The 20,437-nt window shown below is 45.7% G+C and overlaps 1 protein-coding gene across 1 annotated transcript in view; it reads left to right on the forward strand.

Moving 5' to 3' along the window:
• Nucleotides 1–20,437, forward strand: part of MAPKBP1 (mitogen-activated protein kinase binding protein 1) — a 206,699-nt gene that overhangs the window by 64,032 nt on the left and 122,230 nt on the right. Inside the window, exon 2 of the mRNA XM_075330612.1 lies at nt 5,433–5,524. Coding sequence (XP_075186727.1) covers nt 5,433–5,524 — 92 coding nt within the window. The remainder of the gene's footprint in view (nt 1–5,432; nt 5,525–20,437) is intronic.

Genomic DNA, 20,437 nt, shown 5'->3' on the forward strand with positions numbered 1-20,437 from the left:
GATTCCTCACTTGGCAAAATAATTTCTATTCTTTTCCAGCTTTGTTCCTACATTTTTAGTTTTCATTTGTTCTGTATAGAACTTGCAATGTGGATTTTCATACAGCACCACCCATGTCACAAGAGCCGTTTTTGTGCGTAAAGTAGCTTTGTACTAAAAATGTTCTTACATCTTATTTGCGTTTTACATGAAAATTTGGTAGATGAGCTTTTAGGCTGTGCGCCCACGATCAGAGTTCACAGTGTTCTCGACGCAATGTGTTATCGCTGTGTTGTACAGTACAAGCACAGTGAATGGGATTTATAGAAATTTCACGCCCACAGTGCTTATGTTTCCCGCCGCGTAAACTGACCTGCAGTGCGGCTTCCCGAGCCTCAGCATGTAAATATGTAAATTTATTTATTTATTTTTTTTTTGCTGTGGAGCCGCAAGTGTTCTCTGCAGAGTGCCCCAAACCTTGATTGTGGGCACAAGCAGCTGCTGTCTCCTGTGGAGAGCACTCACAGCCCCGCAGGAGAGGACATGCTGCATCCAGGATCATGGGCATTAGCCTTGGGGTATGTTCACATGTTGCTTTTTTGGTGCTTTTTTTTTTCTGCAGCAAAACCTACTTGTTCTCTTGGAAGTAAAAAAAAAAAAAATGCTGGCCCCCTTTTTTTTATGCTGGCCCCCTTTTTTTTATGCTCGCCCCCTTTTTTTATGCTGGCCCCCTTTTTTTTATGCTGGCCCCCTTTTTTTTATGCTGGCCCCTTTTTTTTTTTTTAGGCTGGCCCCCTTTTTTTTAGGCTGGCCCCCCTTTTTTAGGCTGGCCCCCCTTTTTTAGGCTGGCCCCCTTTTTTAGGCTGGCCCCCCTTTTTTAGGCTGGCCCCCCTTTTTTAGGCTGGCCCCCCTTTTTTATGTTGCCCCCCTTCTTTATACGGCCATTTTTTTTTTATGCTGCCCCCTAGTTTTCCGTTTGTCAGAGGAAAAATACCCAAATGTATATGAAATTTCTGGTATCTCGTTGCTTTTGCTGGTACTGTGAAAATCTGCTTGTAATTTGCATAAAACCTATGAAAAAAAAATGCAAAAAAGCCACAAGAAAGCAACATTCATGTGAACATATCCTTATTATCTAAACATTAAGTAATTTTGTAATACTTTTTTTTTTTTTTTTAAATTGCGACAATCCAGCCTGATGTTTTGACTTGTATCGTGTCATGCCCTGTACTAGACCTTTTATACAGTGCGTCAAATTATGCCTGAAGGTTCCCTTACTAATTTTGTATTGTCAAAGTATTTCACTTACTGTCCATGTTTAGGATTACGTGGACACATTTTTCCCCAACCGCACAACCATAGGTTGTTACGGTCAATGCACATTGAAGTGAATGTGGCTAAGCTGCTATACCAGACCTAGCCTGTGAAAAGATGTGGCACTGTTTATTACAAAGGAGCATGGTTCAGTATCTTATACCAGCCCTGTAGTAAATGTGACTCCTTTTTTTTTTTTGTCCCTATTTAAAAAGCAAAACAAAACTCCTGAAGTCTTGCAGTTTTCACTTTCGTCTCTTAACCTCAAAATGAGCTGACCAAAAATTCAGTTTTGTAGAGCAAAACTTTTAATGTAACCAGGGCTAAAGACTGTTTGCTATATAGTCCTGTATCTAAATACCAGGGAAAGTGGCTAGTTGCTCTGCCTGCTCACCCCGGCATCCATTACCCCGGGGGCACCCACCACTATAATGCCCTCTTAGGTACAACTCTGTCTGTTGAGGTCCCTTTTCAGCAGTTACCATCACAGACAGGATTACGATCTAAGTTCTAATTCTAAAATATACTACTACGTACCTTTCATTCCCGATAGATGATGCTGACTTACTCGCTAACCTTCCTGCGCAATGACCTCTGCACACGTCACTGATCATTCCTAGAAAACCTTTACCATATACTTCATGTCCACTCTATTGTTTCATACAGGCGGCTTTTGGGGGTCTTCCAACTCTGCCATTTACTCTTATAGATGACAGGCTGATGTAGAATTGCTCTCCTTGAGATACTAGGGGCACAGGAATGACTTCAAATAAGAAGGCAGAAGTCCCAAAGTTTTATGGGAACCAGGTTTGGTTAGTCTTCCAATTAATGAATTAAGACGTTCATGTTTCTGGACCGACCGTGCGTCTTAAGACCCAAAGATATATGACTGAGGCTGGTGACATTGACCCAGTTCATTCAGCGCGTTTTGGGCCATATATGGACTCAATGAAACTCAAACCTCTACATTCAGCCCGAGTTGTATAGGGTTCCGAGGCCTTATAATTAAAGGGTCTGTAGTCTTATAAATTTGGGGACTGAATGTGTTAGGTCTTACAAATTTTGAGGGCTGAATATTTTTAGGTCTTACAAATTTGGGGGCTGAATGTTTTAGGTCTTACAAATTTGGGGGGGCTGAATGTTTTAGGACTTAAAAATTGGGGGGGGAAGAATATTTTAGGTCTTACAAATTTGGGGGCTGAATGTTTTATGTCTTACAAATTGGGGGGATGAATGTTTAGGTCTTAAAAATGTTGGGGCTAAATGTTTTAGTTCTTACAAATTTGGGGGCTGATTCTTTTAGGCCTTACAAATTTGGGGGCTAAATGTTTTAGGTCTTACAAATTGGGGGGCTGAATATTTTAGGCCTTACAAATTGGAGGGCTGAATGTGTTAATACTTTCAAATTTGAGGTATTAAAGATTTGGGGGCTGAATCTTTTTAGGTATTGTGGTAAATCCTCGTTTTACTCAAATATTCAAGAGTAACTGAGTTATTAGTTAATAAATCAAAACAAAAACCAGTCATGTAATTTAACACTTCACCAGATCGGATATATTTGGGCCATGTTGGGGCAAAGGCACATTACGGAAACCAAGTAATTCCCGATTATGAATGTCCCCGCGGTCTCCGCACATGGAGGTAGCGTGGTCTTATTTCTTATTTTCTAGGGTTCTTATTCATGGAATGCAGCAAAGTTGCCGTCAGCCAAAGGTTTAATGGTGTCACATTTCTTGTGGCTTGGACATTCATATTTAGAATAGGGGCAGCCCTCACCAAAAGTATGTAAAGAGTTCTTTAGCCCAAAGAAATAAAACCGAGGAGTAAAATTGTTGAGGGAATGCTCCACTCGGATCACTGACATAACCACATCTGTCCTGAGGCGGACAGCATTAATATTTATGATTTAGATGCCAATGTAAAACATGGGGTTTAGTAGTTTGGAACTTGTCCAGGGGGCGAGATGCTCAGATTTCAGAAAAATCTATACTCCAAGCACTGAGCTTGTTCATACTAGTGAAACCGATTATGTTGTTTGCCTTCTTTCTACTGTTATTTAATTCTATATATTTTTTTCTTTATATTTTTTTTTTTTTACTATCGTGATTAAACCATCACTCACAGAGATGTCAATGTGACTTCTACCCTTTGGCACATTCCATGCAAATCAATGCTCAAGTTTTCAAAGCGAGGATTAAAGTAGATATTAAATCAATTTTTTATTTATTTGGTTTTATTTTAAGACTTCCAATATACATAAATCTTGTTCTGCCAGCTAGCCTGTACAAGGTGTCGTGGTATCCTGCCCTCTACTGTGTGTATAATCCTTTCATTCAGCAAAAGGCCCAAGGTGTGTCTCTGCTACGTGCAGAATCCAACAATAGGACCCATCAAGACCTTGACGTAAAGGCAATCTGTCTGCACGTTTAATCTTAGAGCAGCTTGATGTAGTGCCTGAGAACCTGATTTATTGGATGGTACTTACTCTATTGCTTGGTGTAGTTTCAATACAATCCGTGTTTTATCTTTATCAGCATGAGATTATCACTGTAGAACTGGATTTCCTGTGACAGGCAGTAAGGCTAATCTGTGTAACCCTACCCACACCTCTGATTAGCAGCTTGCAGACAGTGTACACAGGAAACTACCAGTCAGAGGTGTAGGCAGGGTTACATAGACTAGCCTGCTGATAAAACACTGATTGTATTGAAACTACATTAAGCAGCCCTGTAAGTGACCTATCCTCTGGAATCAGTCTCTCTGCACCTACATTATGCTGCTCTCAGATTAAATGGTTAAAACCTGCTGACAGATTCCCTTTTTAAAGGGAACATAACACATACAGGCTGGTATTTTAGTTTTTGTGATAACTTGTTTTTTTTTTTTTTTGTGTGGGGGAGGAGAAGGGAGTTAGGGGGCTTACCCAGTGAACGTTCCTACAAGAAGTTAAGTGGAACCACCCACTGGACTCCTAAGCCCTGAAGAGGCAGAGCAAAGCGAAGTATTAGTTTGCATAGCTTCTCCTATTCTCTAACATGATGCTTGGAGATTGGTCGGGTTTTTTGGGACTTTATAGAGGTTTTCTTGTCACATATAGGCTTTTAATGTTCTTACTTTTTCCCTGCAGTAAAAGACCGTCCATCCTAGTAATTCATTTATAAGTTAAAGGGAATCTGACACCTTTTTTTTTTTTTTCTTTCATTTTTTTAGTTAATATGGGCATACAGGTGGCATAAAGGTGAAATTGGTCATACATGTATGCCTCCTGGATGAGGGGTCGTTTGGCAAAAATCCTCTTTTATATCTATCTTCCAGGTTATGGGGCGTGTGCTGCCCAAAAGATAAGCCTGTCTCCGGTCTTCATTATAAAGGATTCCTCCTCCTCTACTCTTCAATGGTGTCCTTGTGATGTTAGTTGCGCGACTAGCTATCTCGTGCCTGCGCATTTTGCCTGCTGGCCCTCCCTGCACTGTTCCGCCCTTCTGTGGGTACAGGCTTCGATTTTGCTGTGCGCAGGCACCATGGAGTCACTGCTGCTTCACAGTGCAGGGGAGAGACGGCAGGCAGCATGCACAGGAGCGGGAGATATATAATATATATATAATATATATATATATAATATATTATATTATATTTATATATTTATTTATATATATATTTATATATATTTATATATTTATATATTTATTTATATATTTATATATTTATTTATTTATATATTTTTATTTATTTATATATTTATTTATTTATATATTTATTTATTTATTTGTGCCTGATGGAAAAAACCTGATGTGTGAACGTAGCCTTAGTGGGGTTTTTTGTTGTGAATAATATTGGACATTGATAACCATCTGGACAATATATAACCATTCTAAGCGGGGAAAAAATGTAGCCAATATATTATTTTTCATGTGTTTTGAAACTTTCATTTTATAATTTTTATTTATTTTATTTTTATACCACGACAGTTCTTAAAATGTGGCCACCCATATGATGAGTTCTGTTGTGAGCAGATGCTCGTACTCGTCCATTGTAAACAGGGACAGTCATTGCTTGTTGTGAAGTGTGCGACTTTCCTCCCACAAGTAGTCCAGCTGTCCGTGTGTTCTGAGATTACATGTTTGATTTTTGTGCGACAGGTGACATTGGAGAAGGTCCTGGGTATCACGGTGTCAGCTGGAAGAAGTCTCTCCTGTGATCCAAAGACCGGCCTTGTGGCATATCCCGCTGGGTAAGTGTGCGCTTAACGTCTCCGCTCATCCGTGGGAGGTTTGATTAGTGGCAGGAGGGGGATTACCATTGGCAGAACACTTCTAATCCATCAGTAATCCTTTTCTTTCAGTACACACATTTATCATACTGCCTTCAAAGTTTTATATAGTTGATTGTCATTAAAGGGCATAACAGAATAAAATAAAAAAAAAAGCAGAAGATATTTTGTGTTAATAAAGCAAGCATGGAAGATCTGTTCAATAATCTCGGAGAATTGGGAAAAGGGCGATGGATGTCTAAAAAAGACGGCTCCACTTGATGAAGATGATAAACTGATTTATTAGCAATACGTTTTGGAGTAGGACTTACACCTTTAGGTCAGAAAGAGTAAAGGCTGCTTTACACACAACAATATCGCTAGCGATGTGACACGCCCAGATCGTTGTTACGATTTGCCGAGATCGCTCATAGGTTGTTTTGTAGCGGTCACACATACACATCTCACAAATGACGCTACATCGTTCAGCGATATAGTGTTTGACCAAGGCGGTCGTGTGGATGTGGTTCGTCGTTGGCAGGGTGTCAAACGTAGCAATATGTCCGCTGCGTTCCAAACGACGAACAATATTTTGAAACTGAACGACGTGTCAACGATCAACGATTTTCATCCTATTTGTGATTGTTCGGAGTCGCACGTAGGTGTCACACGCAACAACGTCACTAACTATGCCAGAAGTGCGTCACGAAAACCGTGACCCCGACGACATATCGTCAGATAAATCGTAACGTGTAACGCCGCCTTAAGTCCAACTCCGAAACGCATTGCCGTTAAGTCCATTTGTAATTTTCATTGTTTGAGACAGTGTTCTTTAGTGGCACCGCCTGGGATCCATCACCTTTTTCCCAATTCTCCACGATCACTATAGCCTCCACCCATCAGGTGGGAGGTCCGTGGCTCGATCAGCCATCTTATGCCCCCTTCATACGTCCATGATTCTGGTACGGATGACAGCCGTTTTCATATGTACCGGAGACACAGACATACGCAGACTCATTGAAATCAATGGGTCTGCGCACACATACCTTTTTTCTTACGGACGTGTGTCCGTGTAGAGTAGACACGTGTCCGTCTGTGTTACACACAGCAACGTCCATTTTTCTAAGGCAGCAGAGGTGTCACACAGACGGACCACACACTGATGTAATCCATGTGACATCAGTGTGACACGTACCAGAGGAAACACGTGTCTTTGAAATAACATGATTTTCTATACTCCCCTGTCTCCGGCACTGCTGTCACTTGCTTCTGGGCCCGCTCATTATGCTCATGAATATTCACTGCGGGCACAACATAGTGTATCGCTTGGCTCAATGCATTCAGCATAGGGTAGGAACAACTAGCCACTTATCCTAGAAACAAGTCCTGGCCACCATAGTCTAATTTTCTAGCTGTTATAACTTGCTATTGATCTCTTTTTCTCCAGCTCTTTCCAGTGAAGTTTTATTCGCAGTTATTCCATCATTTGAGGCCAGATTGTGATATCTGATTGCTCTTTGCACATGACGGCCCTTTTTGATAAAGCCCTTCGTGCACGTTGCTGTTGGGCTTGGCATTCCCAAACCAGATGTTGTGGGTTGTGCGCACCCCTGAGGCCAGGAACCATCTCTATAATCTTCTTTTTTCACTTCAGGACTCCTCCCATGTACGGGTCAAAATGAGGACTCTTTCCTGTGGTTTTTACTTGTCGTCTTTTTAATTACAGTGCGTTACCCAGCCCTATATTTACTCACGGGCTATTGAAAGCTGACTCCGGGATTTGGTGTTCTGGTAGACAGCTGCCTGCCCGCTCCAACATTCCCTCTGTATAGCGTACATGCACAATATGGATTTACTGAAGGAGGCAGCTTGCCTTTAGGCTGTACATGTGAGATGTGGGTGTAATGTTTATTTTGATGGTTCGCAGTGAGGACTATGTCACTACGTAGCTCCGTGTGAGCCAGGCGTAGACATACTTTCTTTTGCTGCAGCTTGGTTTAATCCAGAGGAATCCATTAGGTAAGGGAATTAAAGCAATTTTTTATTTAGTTATTTTTTATCAAGTGTGTTGAGGATATATTTCTTTGGATACTTACAGTAATAATGTATATGCATTACAGGTTCTCCTCCTCCCTCCTCACAGACTGCACAGTTCTCCTCTCCTCCCCATTGAGACCCCTTCATCAGCTTCAGCTTCCATAGGACATAAATTAAAAAGTGACCAAAAAGAGGCAGTTGCACTGGATACCATGAGTATAAGAATATCAATATGCATTACTGCTTAAGGAAATCTAGGAAAAAATTGAGATATTTAGCATACAAAAATGACCATTTTTATATTTGCCCAGTAGCCACTTAAAGACATCTTATTACTCGGTACCTACTCTGAACTGAAGCCGCTCTGGGTTTAAAAACCTCCTATGTATGGGCGAGTAGGAACCTGCTATAGAGAATAAAATGGCCTGTGGCGAGTGGGAGAGGGGTGCATGGTCAGAAGTTCCTACTTCCCCATACACAGGAAGTTATTAAACCCAGAGAGAGGCACCCAGTATATGAGATATCAGCTTAGTAGCCACGTCACAGCATATTTAGCATACAAAAAAATGGCCATTTCTATTTCTGCCCAGTAGCCACGTCAAGGCATACTTCGTATACTGGGTACCTACTCTGAACTATGGCTTTAAAAACCTCCTGTGTATGGGCAAGTAGGAACCTGCTGTAGAGAATAAAATCAAGTGCAGCGAGTGGGGGAGGGGTGCACAGTCAGAAGTTCCTACTTCCCCATACACAGGAGGTTTTAAAATCCAGAGAGGCTTCAATTCAGAGTAGGTATCCAGCATAAGAGAGATGATATGCCGTGACGTGGGTACTGGGCAGATATAAAAATGGCCATTTTTGTATGCTAAATATCTGCCCAGTACCCACGTCACGGCATATCTCTTATACTGGATACCTACTCTGAATTGAAGCCTCTCTGGGTTTAATAACCTCCTGTGTATGGAGAAGTAGGAACTTCTCACCGTGCACCCCTCCCCCTCTCGCCACAGGCGATTTTATTCTCTACAGCAGGGTCCTACTTGCCCATACACAGGAGGTTTTTAAAGCCATAGATAGGCTTCAGTTCAGAGTAGGTACCCAGTATACGAGATATGCCTGGACGTGGCTACTGGGCAGATATAGAAATGGCCATTTTTATATGCTAAATATCTCAATTTTTTTCTAAGATTTCCTTTAGCAGTAATGCATATCTATATTCGTACATTCATGGTTATCATGATTTAGCATCTCATAGTGAAACTTTTTTCTTTTTTTTTTTTGTCATGTTCACTTATGCACCTGTTCACATTGCAGTTTTGGGAGTACCATCAGTCTTTTTGTATAAATTATAAAAAATCACCAGAAAAAAAAAACCCTTTTACTAACACGGGGTCAGATTACCAATGCGCGAGCAGGATACAACTGGCTCCCCTATGATAAAGGTGGGGGGAGAACATGTTCAAAACACTGATTAAACAACCTACCAATTCATGGAGGGGGAGACAGCTAGTATACAGATGAGGTTTGCATAGGGCACCAGTCACACATTGTCCGGCTTACATCCTATTGATGACGCCCATACTGTTAGATCAGGAGGGCTGCCCAGCAATATACAAGTGCACCCCACAGGACAGACACCAAACACTAAAGGCCCTGGTTATATCCTGCATTTAAAAGGAAAAAGGTGCAATAAAAAGTTAAAAACTACACAAAAAGTGAGGTACTGACAAAAATCAAAATCTAGATACAGGTTTTTTTAAAGTTAATTTCACCAGGGTTTTTTTTCTGCCCCATTTGAGAGCATTATAATGTAGGGGCAGAACTCCTGATTCCAGTGATTTGTCACTTACTGAACTGTTTGCTGTCATTTTGATAAAATCACTGTTAGCTGCTGCAGATCTACCACTTCTCTGAATTCTGAGCTCTGTATAACCCTGCCCATACTGCCAATTGGCAGCTTTTTGCCTATGCAGTGTACAATCACTGGTATGCTGAGATCTTATATGTGTCCCTGCTGTCTACTGTGTAATGGCCGTGTCTGACCGTACAGAGACTTGGTCTGATCATACCACAGCTCCTGGGCCGGGGAGGATGGAAATGAGTTTACAGACATGGGATCGCTAATAATTCTTTCTTTGAGGTAAAACATTTAAAAAAAAAAAAGTCAGGGAAATGTTTTACCTCACAAAAAGAATCAGCTGTGATCCCCTGCTGTAATGTCTATACTGTTTTTTTTTGTTTTTTTTTTTTTACTTCCTCCCCAGCTCAGGAGCTGTGGTATGATCACACCATGTATACAGATAGCTGTGATCCCATCACGTGCTATCTGTATACATGGTGTGATCATACCAAAGCTCCTGGGCTGGGGAGGAAGTAAAAAAAAAACAAAAAAAAAAAAAAAACAGTATAGACATTACAGCAGAGGATCACAGCTGATTCTTTTTTGCGATCCTGTGCTGTAATGACTATACTTTTTTTTTTTACTCCCCCCACCTCTAGCTCAGGAGCTGTGGTATGATCAGACCATGGCCCTGTACGGTCAGACACGGCCATTACACAGTACACAGCAGGACACATATATAGGATTATCTCCGCACAGGAACATTTTATATAAACACATCCAATTGTCGAAATTATTATTATTCCAATATCTATTTATTAATATCAACTTTGTGGGGAAAGCCCCCTTTAAGATCTTAAAAATCCTATTTTCCTGCACTGGATCCCTGCGGGTTTTTCTGTGGACCCCTGTCCTGGAGTACACATGGCTCCTTTCATCAATCCCATCCGTTCGGTGAGCAGAAAACCGATAATTGTTCTGTGCAGCCATAATCTTAAAGGGAACCTTTCACCGGTTTTTCGGCCTAGAAGTTGCGGCCACCACCACTGTGCTTTTATATACAGAATTCTAACATGCTGTATATAAGAGCCCAGTCCGCTGTGTAGAACATAAAAAAACACTTTAATACTTACCTAAACCGGTCGCTGCGGTGGATGTGGGTCAGATGGGCGTCTTCGTCTTCCGGTGCCGGGTCCGCTTCTTTTGGCCATCTTCGTCCTCCTTCTGAAGCCTGTGTGCATGATGAGTCTATGTCATACACACTCACCGGTCCCGCGCATGCGCATTACAATACTATGATCTGCCCTGCTCAGGACCTGAATGCCGGCGAGTGTGTATGATGTTGGACATGTCATGCACCGCGGCTTCAGAAGGACGACAGGCGGCGACAAAGATGGCTGAAAGAGGCGGCGCCGGAACCGTAGGACGAAGACGCCCATCTGAGCCACATCCACTGCAGCGACCGGTTTAGGTGAGTATTATCAAGTGTTTTTTATGTTATACACAGCGGCCTGGGCTCTTATATACAGCATGTTAGAATTTTGTATATAAGAGCCCGGTGGTGATGGCCGCAGCTTATAGGCCGAAAAACCGGTGACAGGTTCCCTTTAACTTCTGGGATTAAAGCCGCCTTCTTATCTGTATACTGCGGATATTGGTCAGTTGCTGTAGCATGAGCGAGTCCTTTGTGATGCACTCCTCTGCGCTGACACACCTTTTCTCTTTTGTCTCTGTGAGTATGGAGAGGAGACAGTAACGTCGGTCCTGGGGCTCATACAGCGTCACTGGCATATTGCCTTCCTCCCACCCTTCTCTTTTCCTTTGTTTAATAAATGCCATAAAACTGTGACCATCAGATCAAGAGTATTAGTGCTGTACGTGACTTGTCCGGTGTAAAGCAAAAAAGGATATGTAAGGAGCCGAACAACCCATCAATTCTGCATCCTGGTGTACCAGAATAACACACATTTCTGTGTGTGTGTATATAATATATACTCACAGTAGATCACAAAATTGAGTTACACCCCTCCCTTTTTTTTAGTAAATATTTTATTAGATCTCTTCATGGTACAACAGTGAAGATATAACACCTACATGCAATGTACAGTAGTCAGTGTAAAGCTTGTAATTTGGTGTCCTTTAAATAAAAAAAGCATACGGCCATTAACGTGTAAACCGCTGGCAACAAAAGTGAGTACACCCCATAAGTGAAAATGGCCAAACTGTACCCAATGAGCCATTTTCCCTCCCCGGTGACATGTGACTTATTAGTGTTACAAGGTGTCAGGTGTGAATGGGGAACAGGTGAGTTACATTTGGGGTTATCACTCACACACTCTCTCATACTGGTCACTGGAAGCTCAGCATGGCTCTTCATGGCAAAAAATTCTCTGAGGATCTGAAAAAAAAGAATTGTTGCTCTACATAAAAATGGCCGAAGCTATAAGAAGATTGCCAACATCCTGCCACTGAGGTGCAGCATAGTGGCCAAGACCATACAGTGGTATAACTAGACAGGTTCCCCTCGTCATGGTTGACCAAAGAAGTTGAGTGCACGTGCTCAGCGTCCTATCCAGAGGATGTCTTTTCACAATAGATGAATGAATTCTGCCACCATTGCTGCAGAGGTTACAGGGATGGGGGGGTCCGCCTGTCAGTGCTCAAACCATACGTTGCACACTGCAGAGGTTACAGGGATGGGGGGTCCGCCCGTCAGTGCTCAGACCATACGCCACACACTGAAACAAATTGATCTGCATGGCTTTTATCCCAGAAGGAAGCGTCTTTTAAATGTGATGCACAAGAAAGCCTGCAGTTTGCTGAAGACAAGCAGACTAAGGACATGGGTTACTGGAACCGTCCTGTGGTCTGGTGAGAGCAAGGTAAACTTATTTGGCTTTAATGGTGTCAAGTGTGTGGAGGCAACCAGGTGAGGAGTACAAAGACAAGTGTGTCCTGCCTACAGTCAGGCATGGTGGAAGCTCATGGTTTGGGGCTGCACGAGTACTGCCGGCTGTGGGGAGCTATAGTTCATTGAGGGAACAATGAATGCCAACATGTGCTGTGACATAGTGAAGCAGTACATGATCCCCTCCGTATTCCAACATGATAACGACCCCAAACGCCTCCAAGACGACCACTGGCTTGCTAAAGAAACTGAGGGTAAAGGTGCTGGGCTGGCCAAGCATCTCTAGACTTAAACCCTATTGAGCATCTGTGGAGCTTCCTCAAATGGAAGGTGCAGGAACGCAAGGTCTGTAACATCCACCAGCTCCGTGATGTCGTCATAGAGGATGGAAGAGGATCCAGCGGCTCCGGAGAAGCTCTAATGACCTCCATGCTCAAGAGCGTTAAGGCCATACTGGAAAATAATGGTGGCAACACAAATTATTGACATTTTGTGGCATAATTTGGCCATTTTCATTTAAGGGTGTACTCACTTTTCTTGCCAGCAGTTTAGACATTAATGGCTGTGTGTTTGTTATTTATAAGGCACCAAATTTACCCTGTGATCTCTCTCTAGTAAACCTACTCACAGGTAATCCAACCCCACTCCTACCACTGATTGGCAGCTTGGCAGCTTTCTGCCTTTACACAGTGTACACAATGTTGTGAGCTCAGAATTTGAAGATCTGCTGCAGAAAAAAACAGGGATTTCCCCCCCAAAACTGCAGCATTCACCACAGTAGGTGACACATTGCTGGAATCAGGGTCTCTGCCCCTGCCTCCATGCTGCTCCAAGATGAAGTAGCAAAAACCTGGTGACAGATTTCTTTTAAAAAGGAAACAAAAAATAATCAACAAAAAAACGTCACAAACAAGCTCATCTCTCCAATTCCCGGATGTTTTTTTTAATCCCTAGCTGGTTTTTGGTTTCAGATCCCACCAATGACTTTCCTCATGGGTATGTAACTTAACCGCTCAGTCCAACAATCGACTGCAGCGGTCATGGACTTTTGTGTATACAAAGATTTGTGAGGATTGAAAAAGCTTCCCTTTTAAGCAGTTAGTACCCCATTTAAAGGGCATGTCTTTCATGGCATACAAGGTGACATAACAGGCAATAAACGCACCTAGTATAAAGCCCTATTAATGATGTGGTGTAATCTCAGGGCATCACTGTAGAAAAGCAATTCTAATTGGTTGAAAAGCCAGGAGATAATTGTTAAGCCACGGCTTAAGAAGAATTATCCTATGTGACCGATACAATACAAAGTAGTTCACTAATCCTTTGTGAACCCCGCACCTCCAGAGCACTACAAATACCAGAAGTGATACTTTCATTAGGTATTCAGTCCCAGGTACCAGTACTATTGATAGTATAGGTCTGTAGGTTTAGGGATGTGTGATCTAATGAATGGCTTATTATTTATGTGTCGCTTTATAAAGAGCTATTAATTTCACATCGCTTTACTGACGTGATCATCGCTGTCCCCATTGGGGCTCACAATCTGCATTCCCTATTCGTAAATCCTTGGGAGTGTGGGAGGAAACTGGGGAACCCAGAGGAACCCCCCAGTAATATGGGGAGAACGTACAAACTCCTTGGTGGTATTTTTAATTGCAGGATTCCTAGCGCTGCGAAACAGTGCCGGCCTCCCTGAGCCGCTGTGCGTTGCTGGGCCTCCCCTGAGCCGCCGTGCGTTGCCGGGCCTCCCTGAGACGCCGTGCGGTGCCAGCCCCCCTGAGCCGCCGTGCGATGCCGGCCTCCCTGAGCCGCCGTGCGATGCCGGCCTCCCTGAGCCGCCGTGCGATGCCGGCCTCCCTGAGCCGCCGTGCGATGCCGGCCTCCCTGAGCCGCCGTGCGTTGCTAGGCCTCCATAAGCCGCTGTGCGGTGCTGGCCCCCCCTGAGCCGCCGTGCGGTGCTGGCCCCCCCCTGAGCCGCCGTGCGGTGCTGGCCCCCCCTGAGCCGCCGTGCGGTGCTGTATCCCCTGAGCCGCCGTGCGGTGCTGTATCCCCTGAGCCGCCGTGCGGTGCTGTATCCCCTGAGCCGCCGTGCGGTGCTGTATCCCCTGAGCCGCCGTGCGGTGCTGGCCCCCCCTGAGCCGCCGTGCGGTGCTGTATCCCCTGAGCCGCCGTGCGATGCCGGCCTCCCTGAGCCGCCGTGCGTTGCTAGGCCTCCTTAAGCCGCTGTGCGGTGCTGGCCCCCCCTGAGCCGCCGTGCGGTGCTGTCCCCCCCTGAGCCGCCGTGCGGTGCTGTATCCCCTGAGCCGCCGTGCGGTGCCGGCCCCCCTGAGCCGCCGTGCGGTGCTGTCCCCCCCCTGAGCCGCCGTGCGGTGCTGTATCCCCTGAGCCGCCGTGCGGTGCCGGCCCTCCTGAGCCGCCGTGCTGCCTTATGCAAAAAAATGGAGGAGCACTGGTCACTGATTCTTCACTAAAATAAAATGTCCCAAAAGTTTATAAATCTGAAAATCCTTAATTTAACATCTGCAGAAGGGACTGTCCTACTGGAATAAATCATCTTCTTGGGGTGGGCCAGCTCATCCCTTTTGTTACATGGTGGGGCACATATTTACTATCTACCATCTTTGATACATGGGAAAACATAGCATTGCTGGAGGTCTTTTATCTGGGACCCTCATGGAGTGTTAAAATTAATTCTTCGTTTTTGCTGAGGGTCAGAAAGTTCCAAAAACTAAAGGAAACAGGAAGGAAATCGGGAAAAGACTGAAGTCTGTCATCAGCGTTGGGTACAATGAAGTACAGTTTCCTAACAAATGGATAAACGATAAATTGACCCAATTCACGTGCCCAGAATGGCACATATTAATATGGAGCAACTGTGCTGAACAGTGTACCGTACGTATGCTCACCTTTTCTACCTGTAGGGTATGTGGTGTAAAGGCTACTTTACACACTGCGATATCGGTCCCGATATCGCTAGTGTGGGTACCCGCCCCCATCTGTTGCGCGACACGGGCATATCGCTGCCCGTGCCGCACAACATCGCCCACAGCTGTCACACATACTTACCTGTCCGGCGACGTCGCTGTGACCGGCGAACCGCCTCCTTTCTAAGGGGGCGGTCCGTGCGGCGTCACAGCGACGTCACTGAAACGTCACTGAACCGCCGCCCAATAGCAGCGGAGGGGCGGAGATGAGCGGGACGTAACATCCCGCCCACCTCCTTCCTTCTGCATAGCGGCCGGGAGGCAGGTAAGGGGAGCTTCCTCGTTCCTGCGGCGTCACACGGAGCGATGTGTGCTGCCGCAGGAACGAGGAACAACCTCGTTACTGCTGCAATAACGAGATTTGAGAATGGACCCCCGTGTCGCCGATTAGCGATTTTGCACGTTTTTGCAACGATGCAAAATCGCTTATCGGTGTCACACGCAACGGCATCGCTAATGCGGCCGGATGTGCGTCACGAATTCCGTGACCCCAACGAGTTCGCATTAGCGATGTCGTAGCGTGTAAAGCCCGCTTAAGACTTTTCACCCAATCTCCAACGTGTTAGTTCAGGGGTTTCAAACTCTGCTCTGTATATGGGCCGCATATAGAAAAAAATTAAATATGGGGGCCCGCATTCGTTGCAAGACAAAGTTCCATTTTTGGTGATGCCATATTTGTTTATATATACACCCTCTTGATCACGTTCTTCTTTATTTCATTACATATATATATATATATATATATATATATATAATATACTGTATATAACTTTTATAGCACATCTGTGCTCTTGTTTGAAAGAACAGGTGATAAGCAGGAGAGGACTCCTACACAAATCTAGAAGGATCTGCCTGGGGTTATATTACCAGCGCTGCCTCCTGCTGTGCTAGGACATTTGGAACCAAAAAGTGTTACTTCACTTGTCTTTTCTGAAACCCGTGACTGTGCTGTGGGAGCGCTCTACATACAGTGTGTGGTGTGAGCGGGGCCGGTCTGGTGCCCACTGAGTTCCTCTGGATATGAGCGGCAGATCAGTCTTCTGTTTTAGTGTCATATTGCGCCATATTTACCCTAGGAACAATATACCATATATGAAAAAAATTCTCCTTGTAGAATAGAAGGTCCTTTTTTAACTCACATGACTTTTGAGTACAGATCTGTAATGGCAGCCGCTCTGTGGGAGAGTTTTGCAATGGTAGCACTCCTGGCATAGGAGCAGTGGTGTAAGGTGTTGCAGTGGCAGCACAATTGGCTTGTTGGGGAGAGCTGCAATGGCTGCACCGCTGGCATGGTGGATGGTTTGCAACAGCAGCACTGCAGGCATTGGGTTGGAAGTAATGGTGTAGCATAAGGGGTAGAGGAGTTGCAATGGCTGCACCGCTGGCTTGTTGGGGAAGGCTGCAATGGCTGCACTGCTGGAATGGTGGGTGGAAGTATTGCAGTAACATAAGAAGGAGAGGGGTTGCAATGGCGGTACCACTAATGTGGGGGGTTGCAGTGGCTGGACCGCTGACCTTGGGTGAGTTTTGGGATAGTAGTACCACCGACCTGGACTGGGATTTCGCGATGGCAGTACAGCTAGCATAGGTGTGGTTTCATGAAGGCAGCACTGGCAGCCTAGGCTGGGTTTTTCAATGGCAGCACTCCCGGCCTAGGCTGGGTTTGTCGATGGCAGCACTTCTGGCCTAGGCTAGATTTGTCGATGGCAGCACTCCCGGCCTAGGCTGGGTTTGTCGATGGCAGCACTCCCGGCCTAGGCTGGGTTTGTCGATGGCAGCACTCCCAGCCTAGGCTAGATTTGTCGATGGCAGCACTCCCAGCCTAGGCTAGATTTGTCGATGGCAGCACTCCCGGCCTAGGCTGGGTTTGTCGATGGCAGCACTCCCGGCCTAGGCTGGGTTTTTCAATGGCAGCACTCCCGGCCTAGGCTGGGTTTTTCAATGGCAGCACTCCCGGCCTAGGCTGGGTTTGTTGATGGCAGCACTCCCGGCCTTGGCTGGGTTTGTCGATGGCAGCACTCCCGGCCTAGGCTGGGTTTGTCGATGGCAGCACTCCCGGCTTAGGCTGGGTTTGTCGATGGCAGCACTCCCGGCCTAGGCTGGGTTTGTCGATGGCAGCACTCCCGGCCTAGGCTGGGTTTGTCGATGGCAGCACTCCCAGCCTAGGCTAGATTTGTCGATGGCAGCACTCCCAGCCTAGGCTAGATTTGTCGATGGCAGCACTCCCGGCCTAGGCTGGGTTTGTCGATGGCAGCACTCCCGGCCTAGGCTGGGTTTTTCAATGGCAGCACTCCCGGCCTAGGCTGGGTTTTTCAATGGCAGCACTCCCGGCCTAGGCTGGGTTTGTCGATGGCAGCACTCCCGGCCTAGGCTGGGTTTGTCGATGGCAGCACTCCCGGCCTAGGCTGGGTTTGTCGATGGCAGCACTCCCGGCCTAGGCTGGGTTTGTCGATGGCAGCACTCCCGGCCTAGGCTGGGTTTGTCAATGGCAGCAGCATTGCTTGATTAGGGTAGATTTTAAGGCTAGACCTGCGTCCCGCTGACGGTCCGGCATCTGTCTGTTGGCAGCTCTTCATCAGCCGTTGGTCAGTCCGTTGTTGCGTATTCTCTCCCGTTTACCCTGTCACCATTCTCGTATGGTTATTACGACTGCGCGGCTCTTCCAGATTCCTCCCATTACCGCTCTGAACATTTCCAGCATTGCTTCTGCAGAGATCTCTTCGCCCCTTCACCGTGGTCCTTCCCTTTTCCGCACCCCTGCTGCTCTCCATATTGTCATACCCTTCGTCTTGTCGCTCTGGGGGGTTTCGCAGTCGTTATTTTTACAGCCGTATTCCAGTTTTTGTTTTGACTCCACCATGTGAGGGAAGGAAGTGCATTCCCCTCTGCTGAGTGTGACGGGGGGAGCCGGCACCCCACAACCAGCGATCACACCGAGGCGTCAGCTACGTGAATGGTCTGCCCGCTGCTTAACCCCTCGCTCTCTGAATCATTGCATCACTACCTTTATTTTAGCTGACTGTTATACAAGCTATTGATTTGGTCCATAAACAGAGGCTCCCGCTCCATAAAGTGGATGCGGTTACCTCTGATGTGCCAGAATCCCTTCTCTGCTCATCAGAACGTGCTGTGCACATGCATCTCTGCTGTTTGGCGGTGTAATGATACTTAAACAAGCGTAAATGCTGCTAACCATAATTACCCATACATCGGGGACTCGGATGTTGGACGCGATCTTCTTTCCCCGGTTGGAAGCTTTCCTGCAGTTTCTTGCTTCATGGAACAAATGGAGTTTGAGCCACAAGTCGACCATAAACCTAACTATACCAGAAAAGTAGTGTATCTGACGTTTTCTGTCCCGATTCCCGTTTGCACGCACCTCCAGCCATCTTCGGAGGGTGGGAAGTTGCATTACATGACCTATAGTTTGCAAATGAGGGAAATTTGTATTTCAGAATTCCTGTTCTGTGATCGAATGTACAGGGATACAGGCCGCGATGAAGGATTATAAATCCATATGTCACGCCTTTCCTTATAGAATTTTTCATTTTATTTAGCAACACTGCTCTTCTGAGTTATTTTTTGGTTTATCGCCATTGAGCCTTGCAAGAACGAATTGCTAAGTATTGGGCTCTGTTTCCATTTGTGTTGTGGCTTCGGGCAGCATGGTGGCTCAGTGGTTAGCACTGTACAGAGGGCAGCACTGTGGTTAGCACTGTACAGAGGGCAAGCACGGTGGTTAGCACTGTACAGAGGGCAAGCACGGTGGTTAGCACTGTACAGAGGGCAAGCACGGTGGTTAGCACTGTACAGAGGGCAAGCACGGTGGTTAGCACTGTACAGAGGGCAAGCACGGTGGTTAGCACTGTACAGAGGGCAAGCACGGTGGTTAGCACTGTACAGAGGGCAAGCACGGTGGTTAGCACTGTACAGAGGGCAAGCACGGTGGTTAGCACTGTACAGAGGGCAAGCACGGTGGTTAGCACTGTACAGAGGGCAAGCACGGTGGTGAGCACTGTACAGTGGGCAGCTCGGTGGTGAGCACTGTACAGTGGGCAGCTTGGTGGTGAGCACTGTACAGTGGGCAGGCAGCTCGGTGGTGAGCACTGTACAGTGGGCAGGCAGCTCGGTGGTGAGCACTGTACAGTGGGCAGGCAGCTCTGGTGAGCACTGTACAATGAGCGGGCAGCTCTGTGGTGAGCACCGTACAATGAGCGGGCAGCTCGGTGGTGAGCACCGTACAATGAGCGGGCAGCTCGGTGGTGAGCACCGTACAGTGGGCAGCTCGGTGGTGAGCACTGTACAGTGGGCAGCTCGGTGGTGAGCACTGTACAGAGGGCAAGCACGGTGGTTAGCACTGTACAGAGGGCAAGCACGGTGGTTAGCACTGTACAGAGGGCAAGCACGGTGGTGAGCACTGTACAGTGGGCACCTCGGTGGTGAGCACTGTACAGTGGGCACCTCGGTGGTGAGCACTGTACAGTGGGCAGCTTGTTGACCATTTTTGCTTATTTTTGGTCTAATATGGAAACTAAGTGAAACCAACTGACCTCGATTCGGTCTATATAATATATTAATTACAAACCTTATTCACAAAGCAGATTTTTTTTCTTATTTAGTCCCATTTGTCTTTACTGTTCTTTTTTTATTGGCCTTGTTTTTATTTCAGCCCCACAAGTATAGCTGGAGCGGGTCCTTTTATTCCATTTGTCTACTTCAGGAAGTTCATCTTGATAAAGATTAAAGCAATTAAAAGATTATCTTATTTTCCTGTTGCGATAAGCTGGATTTAGAGAGCAAAAGCACAGATTTTCTGATTTGTGAAAGTGGTCCTCATCTGCTGTGGGACCTGAGGTTTAATGGACCATCAGAACAAAGGCAGTGTCATGTCCAAACACAAGCCCAAGTTCTCTTAGTGGATTAATTTAAAGGGATTTCTGTATAGTGTTGTGTAAAGGAAGTTCCAGTACATATAGTGCTGGCAGGATGATGATGAAGCTGAAATCTGTGCAAAGAGCTGCTGACATACCTAAAAAGAAAAAAAATTGCAATCAAATTACGCTGTTTGTTTGGCCATAACCTGCAATTTTCATGCAAAAAAAAAAAGCATGAAAAATGACGTTTGT

This window comes from Anomaloglossus baeobatrachus, chromosome 12 (genome assembly GCF_048569485.1).
Source record: "Anomaloglossus baeobatrachus isolate aAnoBae1 chromosome 12, aAnoBae1.hap1, whole genome shotgun sequence".
In the NCBI taxonomy this organism is placed as follows: domain Eukaryota; kingdom Metazoa; phylum Chordata; class Amphibia; order Anura; family Aromobatidae; genus Anomaloglossus; species Anomaloglossus baeobatrachus.